Source organism: Rhinolophus hipposideros (assembly GCF_964194185.1).
Source record: "Rhinolophus hipposideros genome assembly, chromosome: 5".
Classification (NCBI taxonomy): domain Eukaryota; kingdom Metazoa; phylum Chordata; class Mammalia; order Chiroptera; family Rhinolophidae; genus Rhinolophus; species Rhinolophus hipposideros.
The window spans coordinates 55,748,540-55,765,621 of NC_138051.1; the positions used below are offsets into that span (position 1 = coordinate 55,748,540).

Below are 17,082 nucleotides of genomic sequence, written 5' to 3' on the forward strand. Positions count from 1 at the left end.
CCCAGCCAATAGTCTTCTCATGTGTATTTTTGCTCCCTACTGAAAATAGCAGTGTAGTCAGCAGGTAAAATTTATAATTGTAGAAGTTCTACATATGAAAATAATTGGGCGCTCCTAATAGGCATCGAAGGAGGCTCTCTTCCGCACCACAGAGAAGCCAGCTAGGCCAATGGACAACTCTGGGGGGCCAATGGTGCCCCCCAGAGGACATACTTTGAATGACCTTATCCAATGGCTCATGGGCGTCTTTCATGCATGAGACTCAGTGGAAAGGGCATGGTTTCCAAAAGCCTGCTTCCAGAGCTTTTCAGCCCCAAACATGCAATTCAATAGCTTCAGAATGGAAGGAACTATGACAGTGTTCAGAGCTGAAATGTTAGCTAATGTAAATTCAGATCACCAGCAGAAGATCAGATCCTTTTAGAAAAAACTATACAGAAACTTGTCTTTCTCTTCCCTAGTCAGTTCCCCTACCAAAAAGAACAGCACGGTGTGTATCTGTAAAGTAAGGTGTGTACTCACTGCCGGCTGTCATCACTTCATGTTCCCGTTCTTCCTCCTCATCCTCTGGCTCCGGATGCCCCTCTTCCCGGTCTCGCTCAGCTTGTTCCTCCATTTCAGCTTCTTCATCGATGGTCCGGGTAAATGAATGCTCCTGAGGATCAACATCTGCAGAGTCTTGGTTTTCTGAGATCTTAAAGAAAGGATCAGAGCGACACTGAATATAGTTTTCAAAAACTGTGAAAAACTTCATTAAAATCTTGACTTTTTTCACCACGGAAAATACTGCTAATATCAATAACAACACACGAATTTTACTACCAAAAAAAAAAACGACATACTAGATAAACCTGAAAAATTAGAAAGAACATATGTACATAAAATATATACAGAGACACCTATATACTCTCTCTTCCTCAGTATTTGTATTATAATGTCATGCTATAAATTGATTTTCATATTGCTATTCAGTTGTAAATTCCTAGAGGTGCAATTTAAAATGAGTTAAGTATGGCACCAACAATAAAAGGTACTGAAAGAATATGAATTTTTATTCCATTAAGTCTCTCTCAAGTTATGTATGTTGTTACTACACTGTATAAATGTAATAATTCTAATTTAAAACAGTATTTTTTTAAACTTTTGTTTTTTTGGTGAGAATATTTAAGTTCTACCCTCTAGCAAATTTCAGTTTTACAAATAGTACTGTTTTTCTTTTTTTTCTTTACTTTGCCCTTGAAGAAACCAAAAATTAGAAATCTGGTAAGGACAATGTTAGTTTTATTTCCCACAGTGGTTATGCTACCTAGCAGTCATCTAGAGGAAAGAGTCCTTACAACAGGTGATAAGAGAGTCACAAATACCATAACAACCCTGTGACAGTACTATATCACTTCCTCCACAAATCTCAGTATAAGGCAAAAATGAAAAATTTTAATGATAGCCTCAAGATGCATAATAAAAGTTATTCTGTGATTCACGGACAGTGAATAACAAGAATTTAACAGAGAAGGGGATACTGAGTCAGACTCACACAATACCTAAATCATTATTCCACACTATGAGTTTCAAATTTGAGCCTCAACAAAATGGCAAAGTGAAGCAAATGGAGTTTTAAGGTCACTAACAAATAGATCCACAAATCTGAAATCAGGGCATGCCAAAAGAATACTATAATACAAACATACAGACAGAGTTTGATTTTTAAAATCCAAGATCTTAATAATGGAGTGAATAGCATCAAATACACAAAGTAAGCATTTCTGAAGGTGATGTATTTTACAGGCTTATAACTATAAGATCATGTTATCAGGGTTACCAAGCACTTTAGAAGTTATCTCATTTTAGGTGCATGAATTACTTCTGGAACATCCTTTATAAGAGGTTTCAATCTTTACCTCTAGTAGTGGACAACTCTAATACTAGAAGGCTTTTTCCTTATATTCAGCTAACAATGATTCTCCATTCAGTTGTTACCATTTAGTCTTACCTGTGCCCAAAGGGCTATTTCCTCTTCTACGTGTTTGCCCGAAAATAAGACCTAGCCAGACCATGGGCTCTAATGTGTCTTTTGGAGCAAAAATTAATATAAGACCTGGTCTTATTTTACTATAATATAATATAATACTGGATCATATATTAATTTTTGCTCCAAAAGACACATTAGAGTCCATGGTCCTGGTAGGCCTTATTTTCAGGGAAACACAGTAGAAGCTCTTTAAGGCAGCTATCATGTGACTCCCCTCTGTTTTCACTTCTCTAGGCTAAACATTTTTGACATTTTCCAGTTCTTGTATGAGATGATTTTTGGACCCTTCACCAATCCAAGGTAGTTTGTTAATGTCCCTCGTGAATTATAACACCCCAAATTAAACAGAACAATTCAAATGTGGTCTGATCAGTATAAAATAAAGAAATATTAATTCATATGATTTGGACAATTCAATTTGTACAGCCTAAGAATATATAAATTTTCTTAGCAGACATGTCATAATTGATAAATGTGGCATGAAATAAACCCCAAATCTTATACTCGCCGAATTTTTCACTAGAAAAAGAACTACTCAATATTTATTGAACATCTGCAATAAGCAGGGTACTTTCTTTTTCCCTGACATAAACCAATATGGAGCTCTCTCTCACAGCTTGCAAAAAAACATAGAAATGAACTGATTTCCAACTTTACCCATCTGTCTCGTGATGATGGCCTGGTTTGAATAAGTTCAAGGTTCTTGCAAGCAAGTAAACGACTTCGAACTTTGTACACACAACGGTACACTTCTGATAAGCTTTTACCAGGTTGATATCTAAAGAAAAAAATAGAAAAGTTACCTAATGTCTAACATCATGAGAGCAAATATTTGTCTGCGGGTAGTTTAAAGTTACTTACCGGCTTTCTCCACATGCTTGACTAAGTAAATTTGTGTGTTTCAGAAGAGCTGCAAGAACAAATCTGGACACAGTATCCAAAAGTGACTCATTACTTAAAGTTGCACTGTCCCAATCTGAAAATAAAAACGATTCATTGACATTTAAAAGGGCTCAGAAAACAGTTCAGAGGTAATTCTAATAGTTTTATTAATCCAATACCTGAATATTATAATTTTTCTAAACAGTTATTTAACAAGTACACCTACTAGATTCCACATGCTATTTCGTGTGCTAGGGATACGGCAGTGAACAAAACTAAGGTACTGATCTCACAGAGCTTATATCCTAGTTGAGGGGTAGCAGAGAGACAATAAATGAAAACATTAATATGACAGGTAAATGCTATAGAGAAAAATAAAACAGGGTAAGGAGGACAGGGATTCTGTACTGTGTGGGATTCCTATTTTATACAGGCTGGATTGGGAAGGTCTCTGATAAGGGCACAGTTGAGTAGAGATCTAGGTGAAGGAGGGGAAGAAGCCACATAGATACAGTGTCCCCTCAGAAAAAACTAATGTAGAGGTCCCAATGTGGGTTCACAGAGGCCAGTGCGGCTGGAGCAAAGTGTGCATTCACAAGAGTGGTAAGTGACATAAGAAAGCTGGCTGGGACTAGATCACACAGACCTTTGCAGGCCATTGCAAGTGCTCTAGGTTTTACTCTGAGGGAAATGGCAAGCACAGTAGGCTTTGAACAGAAATATGACATGATCTGACTTGTGTTTTCAGAAACTCACTCTGATTGCTGAGTGGAACATTTCCTATAGGGATAGCAATAGCAGAAGTCATTACTGCAGTGATTCAGGTGAGAAATGGTGGGGGCTCAGACAAAAGTAGTACCCGTGGAGACAGTGAGAAATTATCAGATTCCATATGTATTTTGAAGGTAGAGCTGATAGGATTTGTTGATAGATGAGATGTGAGAGTCTGAGTGAAGTCAATGTTGACTATAAATGTATTTAGAATGTGGTTGGCATTTACTGAGACAGGAAGAACACTTTTGGGGGATACCGAGCTAGAATCAGGAATCTGGTTATAAATACTGTCTTTTAGATCTCCTGGTAGAGATATCAAGTAAACTAGTCAAGTGTGTATAGTATTTGAAGTCATGAAAGGAGATACTGTAAACACATGTACATTTACGTGGGTGTAAGAAATGAAACAACAATTGGACAGAAATTAGTACATGCAATAGAAAACCTAAATCACAACATTAGATGATGAGAACTGGTCAGGAGCTTTCTTTCGTGCCATGCTAGCATATCAGTACTGTACTGTAAAAATGCAGTACATTCAGATTCCAAATGGGGGTGGGTTTACCGTCTATTCCATTCTCAGAATGTTTGCTAAACATTCTGTTAATTTGACAGATTTACTTAAAAACAAAACAAAAACATCCTTGGCAAATATCAAGCCTCAAGTAAACTTTATTTGTTCTTAATCCTTTCTTAAATCTCCAACCTCAAGAGATAAAAATTTTACATCCTGGTTTTCTAGTCATTTCTGTATGCTAAGGTAAAAAATTAAGTTCAGATTTACCTATTTTACTGGTGAAAAAACCTGACAATATACAGATTCCAGATTTAAGAAAGTCTTACGGCTTACAAAGAATCTTAAAATGACAGTCTGTATCACATACAAAATTTTTCCACATTCAGTTCTTGAGAAATCATCTGTTCTATGGGACGGCTTGCTATTCTGAGAACTGTGACGACTTAAAATTAAATAAGACACCATTTCAAGGAGGCGAACATTCAATTTAAAAAGCAAACTAAAGTAATACCCTTGCTGTGTTTCAAATTTAGCAGAGATTATCCTCCTTTGCAATTTTTAAAGTAATCGGTTCTTTTAAAACACCTTCATTAAAGTTATGGTCTTTTCATACCAAATACTAAAGAATGTTTCCATTATTTAAGTATAAAGTTCAGGATACAGTATATAAGCAATTCAGCAAATGGAGCCATACAGTGAGTTTTTATTCAGAAAATACAACTTAGAATGTAAACTTTTTTTCTCCTCATTACCTACCATACTTTTGTAGCTCTGGTGGGAGTCAATATAATAGAATGAATAAAATAAATGAACGGTAAACTGGATGAGACTAAACTTTCAAAGGTTATCATCTCACTGGTGTTTTAAAGATCTGAATAATATGTATCTCCTCTCATTTTTATTATTCAAAATGAAAGACAATAAAAGTGACATTTGTACCACAGAAAGAAGAAAATCCAAAGAAATGGAGGGAAACTAAAGATAGGATAAGAAAATATAACATGGAAAAACAACTAGGGATACGTGATTCTGAATAATCCAGGTCACTGTTAAAAGGGAAAACATGGGAGCTAAAAAAAAAAAAATCAGGTATATCCTTTGAAAAATTGTACATAAAATTAATTTTATTAATTAAATATTAGAAATGAAAATACCACTACATACTTGCACAGCACTTTACTACTAAACTTAATATTAATAGTACACCTTATTCCAAACTGATATCTTCACCAGCACTCTGTAGTAGGCAAGTGTTACAGAGGAGGAAAATGACCAGGCCTAAGTTTAGACTCTTACACATCCTTTCAGTTCTGACACCAGGGCTCGCAAAGGGAAGAGATTCATTAACCTACTCTTATACTAAATCCATTAACACTGCATGGAATCTTCAGTAAAACGATTGCCTCTGGATTTATCTTTTATATAAATCTCAATTTTCCCAAGTAGGTTTGCTTCAAGTGGAATACATGTATATATATATATAAAAAAAAAAAAACCCTAGAGGATAAAGGGGGTCAAATATATGGTGATAGAAGGAGAACTGAGGCTGGGTGGTGAGCACACAATGTGATATAAAGATGATGTATTATAGAATTGTACACTTGAAACCTATGTAATTTTACTAACCATTGTCACCCCAATAAATTTAATTAAAGAATAATAAAATACAAACTATACATATATATGTGTGTATATACATATATACTTAATATTAATAGTACACCATATAGGTATGTATACACACACACACACATATATATGTAATATATGTAAATAGAAATCACAAGGGTCACCCTATGTTTTATAGAAAATACCCTAATTTAGGATATTTTCCACAAAGAGGAAAAATAAATTTTTTAAAAATGTTATTTGTAAAATACCCTTTTCTATAAAAAACAGGGTGACCCCTGTGATTTCTATTTACATATATATTAGTATTGTGAGCTATCTAAATATTTAACCCCCTTTACCCTCTTCATCTCACCTTTACTAACAGCATAATCCTGCATGCTGATCCAAAGACTTCGTGCAGGCTCTTTTGAACAACCCAATGCAAGGTCTACAAAGACAGCAATTTCAGGTCTCAATTTGTAATCAAAAGGTTTCTGTTCTTCATTTCCTGAAAGAGCTACTTCTAATAGGCAACTCATACATTTATCTAAAACAAACAAACAAACAAAAATCACTCATGTTATTAATTTTAAACCTCATGAATTTTGGTGCTACAAATAAAATCTGACCACATTTATTTAATGCATAAGAAATGACACCATTTCAAACCATTTTAAGTAAATGATACAAAGTTCTTTAATGTTTCTCAATTGAAGGTAGTATTATCATTTCCATCTCCTCCAGAAGAATCTGTGGCCAAATGTACCTCTCCAAGGAAGAGTTCTGGCATTTTGATAGGCAGGGGCCTACATGTGCACAACAGTCTTTTATAATAACAAAGAACTCTCTTGTTTGAAATGGAATGATATCCTCTTTGAGAAACATGGGGCCACTGGGAAAGAGACTAGACAAGAATTTTCTAGGCTTAAAGGAAAACAGTCAGTTAGGTATGATTCAAGAGAGATCAAAGATACCATGAACGATTCCTCAATTGATATTTACATTTGTCAAGGTGTTTCCTAACATTTCAATGGGACATTTGGAATTCAGAATTAATTTTCCATTTAAAAAACAAAACTCATAAATGATAGGTTCTTGGGATAATACCGAAAGTCAATTTAACCCATAGTATAATTGAATCATACATTTATAAAGGCCAAAGATCCTTTTCCTAATATTTGCAAGTATTTAAACATAAAGCATAACATTTTAATAGTTAATGATGTTATAATTTAAAAACTGAAAAATAAGAATAAAAACTGAAAGTGATTTTACTCGTACTAAAGGCCAGTTAACTGAGTAAAGTAAGTATAACAGAAATAGGAGGAAGGTAGAGATATAGATACTTCGTCCTCAGGAGGAGATAAGTAACAGAGTTAAACACTAACAGCACTGTAACCATCTTTATGATGTTAAATATCCCTTGAAAAAAACATGATTTTACTTTTCTTGATACAACTGTATCATAAAGTACCAGCTCAGCATTCACTAGCCATGGCCAAAATCACCGTCTAGTTCATAAAAGAAATAAAGAATACACATTCCTGTATGGAAAAGAGGAAAATCTTCAATAGTTTTCCCTCATTCCACTCTCCAACCCTCCAACCCCAAAGTAGAATCTTTCTGTGATTTTTGTTTTTACTCGTTTGAGATTCTCTTAGATTGAGGCTTCTCTTAGACTTTCTTTCTTGGATACTCTCTGAGTCTCTTTCTCTTATCAGAGAAATAATGAATTTTAGATCTAGTATGGACACATAGGCTATCAAATCTAACTCATTATTTTATGGATCAAAATTAGAGGCCCAGCGAGATTTAAAGACCAATCATAGATAAAACAGCTAGATCATCTGTTTAGGAACTGGAGAAATCCTCATTTCCAGACAGTCTGCGAGCTAGCCTGCCAGTCAAGTAGACAAATGGGAGATGAGGCAGGAAAAAAGGAATCACCAAAGGTAGCATCAATAGGGAGGAAAAAATAAGGAATCATACAGTGTAACATCAGCATGCAAGCAGGACACGCTGGGAAGAGAACGACTACCACTCACATCTGAGAGGTGTCTGAGCACTCGTAGTCATGGTAGGTAAATGTATAGAGCTTTACTTTACATGAAGCAGTTGTATAACCTCCAAGCCCCAGAACAAAAGTAATCAAGCATTTCCCATTTTTTGAGTTAGATGACTTGCCCCACATGGTGATAAATAATGACAGAGTGGGACCCGGCCTACATTTTCCTAGCTCAGGGACTCCATTCACTCACTACACAATACTGCCGGATTTAACTGTTTTTCTGAGTGCTCCAAGTTACCCTGCCCTGGTAATGTTGCATTTGTGTTCAGTTAGTTCTCTACTCAGCAAGCCCAGAATAAGTGAAATCTCCACTGCATGTGTAAACACAAGCATGTATTTTAAATGTTGTAAAGAAGCGTATTACCTAACTGAGGGGTGTCCATCTCTACGCCGTCACTAAAAAGTGGTGTTTTCATCCAATATGCAGTGTCCTGTTCCTCTGGAGACAAAGGAGAGCCCTGAAGCATGCCACCAAGGCACCGCCCAATAAGGAGAGCAATTGTTCTTTCCAGATCCACAAGCCACACCCAGGACTGGGCAGGCTGAGGTAACGGCAGGCCAGCAGGGTCAATCAGTTCTGGCCCTCCTGAAGACAAAACCATTAGTAATTGCGCCTTTATCTGGTATTCAAGAGTCTCAAGCTTTCTCATTTCTATTGCACTGCAATAAGATATTGAAGCAAAATAATTTTACCAAGAAAACAAATTATAACGCTTTCTGTGTATTTTCTCTTTAATAGCCTAATTTAAAATACATTCAGATAAGTTATGCTATCAAATAAAAATTTCCTTTATAAAGTTAATTAATTTTAAGATAAAAATTAAAGCAGTATATGACGGAATTATCCCAAAGGATTCTATTTCTATTCTTCATTATCCAGATCAAATTTCACCACCACAAGTTTTGAAGGCAGCTCATCCCTTCAAAATCAACACAAGAGTTAATCTAGCAAGATGATATTTAGTGCTATGTAATGCTTTTAAGGCCTGAATTCAGAATTGTCTTGTACTAAGATCCAGACCCATGCTTTCTTATTGAACATTTGTTTTTAAAAGTTCTTCATATTAAATAAAACATAACACGCTTAGCCATAAAGATAAGAACAGATATCAAGGCTTTAAGAAGTTATAAGTGACTTGCCCAAGATCATACAGCCAAATTACTAGCAGAGCCAAGACTAAAATCTAGGTCTTTTTATACATTAATCCAGGATTCTTTCCAAAAAAACATGTGACTTCACTTAAACTTCAAAGATTTTTAAGATTTCAGTAATGAAATTCCTTTGACAGCCTTAGGACAGATAGACTCCAGTGGAAAAACATACTGATGTATTCTAGACATGATTATTTTAAGCTATATTCAACTGAAGAGAATCATCAACATTTTATAAATTAAGAGAGAATGCAAGAGTCATGCGTAAAATCAGAATGCTATTTTCTATAAAGTACCTAAAAAGAAAAACAGAAAAATAGTCCAAATTTCCACCTTTTGCAATTAGCTATCTATATATCTAACCAAAATATAAAATACTTTATTGTCAGAGATTTAAAACTAAAAATCTTTGCATTTAAGAAATAAAAGTTTTAATCAAATCAATCCACTGATGTAAAATGTATCATTATACTGCTGACTGAATTATGAAAGAATGCTTTATCATCCATTATAAGATGTATTCCAATTTTAACCATGTCAAATTTGAAAAAAAGTGTCTTGGAATCAATGAAATACACAATTCAAACCTGATGACCATATAGAGACCCTATTCATGACAGTTATATATGAGCAACTTAAGTTTTCTCGTATCAGTGCCCTCTATAGACTGTAAGCTCTTAGAAGAAGATAACAACTTTATCTTTTTCATTACATAAAATATCCAAGTGTCAGATGTGATTTTACCTGACGCATGCAAGAGGAACAAATTCTCTCTAAAGCATTATCTGCTCTTTCACCATTTTTACTTACCATGAAGAGGCCACTGTAACTCCTGGTCTTCTAAAAGAGCAGCAGCTGGCAGGAGTCTATTAAGGCAATCAAGAGGTGGCAACAATTCGAGGAGGTAACTCAATAAAGGCCGAGCCACAGACACGGGGAGTAACAGTAGAGAGTTAACAATCTGGCAGAGCATACTGCCTGCAGCGGAGACATATATCACATCTAGGAAGGGTAAGAAATTCAACATGGATCAACTGTTACAAACTTTTAAAAAACCAAAAACCTGAGAAATACTATTTTAGCCTGAACTACTGTATACTAATTCAGTAACTCTTTGCTGAACACCTAGCTGGTATGATATTAGTATTTATTCACTTTCAGAAAGTGCCACCAACAGACACTTTGTGGGAAAGCATATATATACATACATCTCATGCCAATAAATTCAACGGATTATAGCTGCTTTTCTTAAAATGCATTATGAATTTTTCATTCACAAATTTACCCTCACTACTAGATTTACTCAAGAAATATTTACTGAGTACCTACAACATACTATGCACCGTTCTAGGTGAAAGGGATAAAGCCATGAACAAAGAGCTAACAATTCCTGCCCTCGTGGTGCTTACATTGCAGTGAGGAAAGACTTTATGTTTTTTAAACCAAATTTACTTTTAAAACAATTAAGATCACCTCAAAGCATCTATCTTTTTACTATCTGAATTGATTTTAAATCCATTTTATTTCAATATTTCATTGGATTCGGGGACAGAGAGGCAGGGAGGATCATTCAGAGATGAGCTCAGTTTGAATGGATTAAATTTTAAATGCCAGTGCAACAATGAAATGGAAGTATCTATTAAGCAATGGTTTTCGTTTCTCAGCTTCTTTTTTTCAGTTGGGAATCTTCAGAAATGAATTGGTTTTGGACATACTGAATTTTAGTTGCCTTTGGGACAACCAAGAAAAGTAGGTAACTAGAGACAGGCTCCAGTGTGAAAAAGGAGTTCTCAGCTAAGTGCAAATATGGGGGTCAACATACACATGGTGGGTAAAGATAATGGGACCAGATAAACATCACTCAGGGAGAAGAGGGTTGAGGGCAAAATTCAGAGTTTATAGGAACCAACAAAAAACAGTGGTCAGAGAGACATGAGTAGAAGCAGATCTATGACTGCATAGAAGCCCAGGAAAAAGAAAGCATTTCAAGAAGGAAAATAGAACTGGAAAACGCTAGAGTAAAGAAACAGCAGTTAAAAACCTCACTTGATGGCATTTACAATTAATCTTTCTGAGTATGTATCATCCAATGCCTTAAAATTAGGCCTTTGTCATGCCAAGTAGCATCTTTTCAGATTAACGAGGTCAGTCACTGTTACCATCACACGCAAACAAAGATGAAAGGGATCTTCAAAAAGGAGATTCAAGATCATTCCTATTCCACTCAGAGATTTCAGGCCCTCTTACAGCTTTGGAAAGGCTAAGAACTCTTGCTTTACAACCACTGATTAAATCTGAAATCTAGCACCAAACACACCTCTTAATTTTTCTCCAACACTGCCATTCCAAGGACTTTCTTTGAGCAAATTTGCAGAACGTGAATAAATATCTGTCGCATGAGGCAACAAGAGCTGAAGATGTTTATGAAGCAATGCCACACTGCTTGAGTTCTGAAGAAAAAAAGTTGCTAAATTACTACTTTGAAAGATTCAAGATACAAAAATATCATGGCTTAACCAAATATCTGCGTTTCAAGTTCCCTGAGACCATCATAAAAAGCAAAGAATCACATACCTCACTAATGTTATTGATATGGCAAAATGCCAGCAGCTGTTTCTGTAGTGAACACAGGAGTTCATGAAGATGAGCGGGCTGACTGTTCTCTGAAGATGATGTTCCAAGCAGAAATTTATCACTATTCTTTTCTAGCTCTCCAAATGCTTGATCCTAAAATGATACATAAATGAAGATTATATTTGAAGTGTTTGAGGATGAAAGTAATATCCAACCATAAGTGATTCTACTTTAAGAAGCCACTGTCTCCTTTCTCCTATTATCAATCTTGAAATCGTTGTTATTAGCTATTAGATGGTAAGATTTACAAGCAATTTCAATTTGTTTTTCCATTTAAAAAAAGTAATACATATTTCACCCCAGAAACTTTGAAAATACAGAAAACAAGAAATAGGAGAACAGTACAATACCCAAAACACATTTCAACATTTTAATGGTATTGCTTTCCAGGTCTCCTGTGTAACTGTTTTGTTTTGACATACTTGTGAATATCTAAGAGCACAATTCTTAGAAATTAAATTTGCTTCTGATTATAAAAGAAATAAGTGGACTAAACAGACATGACAATTAAATATAATATGTGATCCTGGAGTAGGAAGAGTTTGCTATAAAGGACATTATTGGGACAATTTAAATAAGAACTGTATATTACCGTGTTTCCCCAAAAATAAGACCTAGCCAGACAATCAGCTCTAATGCGTGTTTTGGAGCAAAAATTAATATAAGACCTGATCTTATTTTAATGTAATATAAGACTGGGAATATAATATAATATATGATATAATAATATAAAATAATATAATATAATACAATACTGGTCTTATATAATACTGGGTCTTATTTTCATTTTTGCTCCAAAAGACGCATTAGAGCTGATGGTCTGGCTAGGTCTGATTTTCGGGGAAACACGGTAGTTCTGCATCCACATTAAATTTCACAAATTCGATAATTATTCTGTTGTTATGTAAGAGAATGTCCTTCTTCTTAAGAAATACATGGCTAAGTGCTTAGGAATAGCCAGCATGACACCTGCAACTTACCCTCAAATGATTTAGAAAACTAGATAGGTAGATTAGATAGATTAGATAGACAGATTGGATAGATTAGATAGATAGAGTAGATAGATGATTGATTGATTGATTGATAGATAGATAGATAGATAGATAGATAGACAGATAGATAGATAGAAAGCCAATCTGACTAACGGGTATGAGGAGTCTTTCAATGATTCTTCTAACTTGTGTGTTCTAAATTATTTCAAGTTAAAAATATTTTTTAATAATGTTATGTGTAAAAAATTTAGAAAATACAAAAACTGTATTTTTAAAAAAGTTAAAAGTCACCATATGGTCAACAACCCAAAGAAAATCACTATTAATATTTTTTGGTGTATTTTTTCCTGATTTTTGGTAGCTTTTTCATAATATTGCTTATTCTATTTTTATTCTTTACCAACAAATTCAGAAATATTTTCTGCATTTTCATAAGCCATGTATACACAAGTCATATAATATTCCCTAGAGCATATATAGCATAATTTACTTAACCATTCCCCTATTTTTAGATATATTAGTTGTTTCCAAATTCTTACTTATCAAAATGATGTGAACATCTTTTACAAAATGCAAGAGAGAACCTCAGAACATTTTAAGGCCCTTGCTATATAAGCACCATTATAAGCTGCCAAATAATTGGCACTACTAGAGAAACTGAATGTTTATTTCCTCTCAAAATTCGTATGTTGAAACTTAATCCCAGTAGTGTAGTAGTATTTGAAAGTAGAGCCTTTGTGAAGTGAACAGGTCATGAGGGCAGAGTCCTCATGAATAGGATTAGTGCCCTTACAAAAGAGACCCCAGAGAGGTCCCTTGTGTGAGTACACAGCAAGAAGACAGCTGTCTATGAACTAAGAAGCACGCACCGCTCAATGTGCCAGCACCTTGATCTTGGACTTCCCACCTCCTTAACTGAGAAATACATTTGTGTTGTTTATAAGCTACCTAGTCCAGGGTATATTTTGTTACAGCAGCCCAAACAGCGGCCCAAATAAGATAAGCACCATTATTTTAAAATCTTGGAACATGATAAATTTGGTTTAAATCACATCGGAAAGAAACAATTTATGATTTTAGCCTAAAAGGAGTTAGTGTTTTATTGCCATTTCTATAAAATATATACATCTAGTTCATCCCTAATAACATAATAAAGGCATTACTTTAATTCAGCATAAATATTCCTTACAAGTTTGGAAAAAAATTTCGGTCAATAACAAGTGGATATACCGTAACACTGTTCCCATTTCATTTGCAGCCAAACATCAGATTAAACTTAAATTTTTAAATCTGAGAGAAAATAATTCTATAGGAACAACTGTCACTCTGACTTAGTCAACAACCTTTTAATGTGAGCAGAACAGAACATTAAGACTTGCACAGAAGAAAAACAATATACAGACCCAACAATATGAAATGATACACAATTCAAAGTTAAGTTGCATAGTAAATTTTGATGCTAAAAACTGCTAAAGTGTGCGCAGTTATAATTACATGGTTAGATGGGGTTATCTGGGCAAGGCTTCCTAGAATAATGAAATCTTAAAGAAGTTACAGATTGGTAGACCGGAAGAGTAAGTAGAAGACAGGTATGCCATGTGCATGAGCTCAGATGAGAATGGTGTGTAAGCCAACTTCAGAAGAAGGTTCTTCTGAAAAGAACCTTCATTATTTGGCTTACAATGAGGTTATTTAATAAAACAAGGTTATTCTAGCAGTAAGATGCTGAGAAGAGACCAGCAACAGTGAAAACAGCTACAACACTGCTATTAGTATTAGGTCATGATGACTTGAGTTAGAACCCAGAGAAACGGAAAGAAAAAAAAGAGATGGATCTAAGAAACACCACAGAGTAAGACTTAATGGCAGCCTAATACAGGGAAAGCCATAGTGTCCACTGTCTTCTGTCCTACTGACCAGCCTATTCTTCAATAGCACCAACCACACTCTTCAATTATAAGATTGTATCTGGTAAGGCCAATCTTTATTATTATACCCTTCCTCATTATTCACCTCTTACAAAACGTTGTTGACTATTTGTATCTGTTTATTCTTACACATTAACATCAAAACAATTTGGAAAAATTCTAAATTAAATCTCTTTGGAATTCTCAATTGCAAGTCACTCGGCACCCACAATATTTCAGATCTGATATGTTTTCCTCCTTTGGGGTTAGGAATTTAGAGTTTTATTTATTTCATTAATGTTTAAATATCAAAATATCTTAACCTGAAGCAATCCTTTCCCCCTCCAAAAAGAACTCCCCGAGCTTTATTCCATTTTTACCTCCAAGAAAAAGGGCAACTTACTGTATAAAATCCTAAATTTCTTAAGAGAGTCTTCATCAAAATTTCAGCCAGATGGGTGTCTGGATGGCAGCTCTGAGTGCCATAAGGTTGATCTGAAAGGTTTCCGTAGCCAGTACACACAGAAGAGAGGTCGGCAGCATCAGAGGGTGAGCTATAGCCAAGTAAGGAGGCTACATGGGTATGATCTTGCAAACTTGTCAGAATGATATCCAGTTGCATTCTCTAAAGAAAAATATTTCCATCGATGAAATAGGAACAAATAAGGAATTAGCTTAAAATGTACTAGAAAGGGGGAAAAAAGAATCACAGAAAAAAACTATATGAATAAGACCTAATCCACTTAATATCCTGATTCACAATAATCTTTTAACAAGTGCATAATCAAAAGAAAAGCTACACCATTAATACCATTTGGGAAAACATAACTTACAGTTTTATTCCATCCTTTATTATAATACCTAAAACTCAAAGCTAAAATGGCATACTCTGCATAATGATTTCAATACTATAAAGTGAAATAGGAAATGTCAACACATAAATTATACTACACATTCTTCTACAGAGTTACCAATGAAACTATTTATTCTAATGTTTAAAATAAATAACTGAAATCTAAACGCAAAATACTCATTGGACAGCATCTGGGGATATCATCAGTGCATACCACTTTTCCCCTCAAATCTATAACTCTATAATTGATTGTTCTACTTAATTAAGCAAAATATACTTATTTTAATATACAAAAGATATTAAAATGGAAAGAATATGCATACTCATGTCATCATATACTTTTTCATAGCATGTATCTTCTTTTACTTTTTATGTAAGCAATTTCAAACAAAGTTCTGGGCATGGAACCAACAGTAGTACATGCCCTTAATTTCAACTCAATACATTACAAGTAAACTAAAGGGTCACTGGTCTGACAGTAGAAAAATTAATTATAGTTTTAATAATTAACCACAGATCATTTAAACAACCATTTACTTCACCTTCATTAGAAACCTGGGAACTCTTCCAGCAGAAAATATTAAATACTAGGATTTACCAGACCCATCAAATCAAGCATTATTTCATGAACACAAAGCAATCGACTAGTTTTATCTTCCTCGTGTGTGTGTGTGTGTGTGTGTGTGTGTGTGTGTGTGTGTGTACGAGCACGCGCGTTTGTGTGTGAGACAGAGAGAGAGAGAGATTACTGGTTTACTTAGATACCATGCAAAGGCTCACCTGTCCTTTAGATAAGCTTTCCCATCTATCAGGTCCTTGGGGTAAAAGAGAATGAAGTAACTCCATACGTTCTCGTAATGGAGGTAACAGCATGGTTGCTCCCACTGACAGAGTTTCAATTACCACCTAATATCAAAAAAGAAAAGTGGGTTTATTGGCCTGGTTGTTATCTTTTTAATAAAAAGATAAAATAAATCTACTGACTATTAGGATCACCGATGTCTAAAGAAGGTGGACCACGACAGCCCAAATAAAGGTGGCATGTGAAAAAGAAAAGCATGCAAGTCCTTCTTTACTCGTAGATGTAAGACCAGAATACATATTTTAGATATGCCACTAAATAGATAATCATCACCCAATAAATATTTAGTGCTGAATCTACAACATTGGACTTGGACAGTCTCCTTGCATAGTGCTATGGATGGAGAGATGAACAAGAGAGACAAAGGCCCTGCTTTCAGGAGCACAGGGTCTAGTGGGAAAGAGAGACCCTGAGCAAGTACTTATAAGTACAAAAGGAGTCACACAGGGAAAGTAAAAGGAGGTGTAAACTTGAATGAACACACACAAAAGCAATTAATATGGACTATGGGCTCATTGGAAGGTCTCCCTAAGGATTAGGCACTTAAATTAAGAATTAAAAAATGAGCAGGACTTAGCCCAACAGAAGTCCACATAGTGGGAACAGCATAAGAAATACCTGCATTATCTATGACCCATAACTTCTCTGCATCATAGCTTCTTTATTAGTAAAATGAGGCTGTTAGACTAGAAAAAAAAACACTCCAAGATTAAGAAAAGAACTCTTATAAATTGAAATATGACAGAAGAAATAACCTCAATTGAAGGGTTAGAATATAAAATTAAATTTCTCACAAAATAG

General features: G+C 34.8%; 1 protein-coding gene across 1 annotated transcript in view; it reads right to left on the reverse strand.

The window, feature by feature from the left end:
- The window catches only part of HERC1 (HECT and RLD domain containing E3 ubiquitin protein ligase family member 1), a 175,389-nt gene that overhangs the window by 96,556 nt on the left and 61,751 nt on the right, over nt 1–17,082 (reverse strand). Inside the window, exons 13-22 of the mRNA XM_081047817.1 lie at nt 16,200–16,325; nt 14,970–15,191; nt 11,608–11,760; nt 11,351–11,483; nt 9,844–10,035; nt 8,246–8,467; nt 6,187–6,360; nt 2,891–3,005; nt 2,687–2,807; nt 523–694 (exon numbers count right to left, since the gene is read on the reverse strand). Coding sequence (XP_080903943.1) covers nt 523–694; nt 2,687–2,807; nt 2,891–3,005; nt 6,187–6,360; nt 8,246–8,467; nt 9,844–10,035; nt 11,351–11,483; nt 11,608–11,760; nt 14,970–15,191; nt 16,200–16,325 — 1,630 coding nt within the window. The remainder of the gene's footprint in view (nt 1–522; nt 695–2,686; nt 2,808–2,890; nt 3,006–6,186; nt 6,361–8,245; nt 8,468–9,843; nt 10,036–11,350; nt 11,484–11,607; nt 11,761–14,969; nt 15,192–16,199; nt 16,326–17,082) is intronic.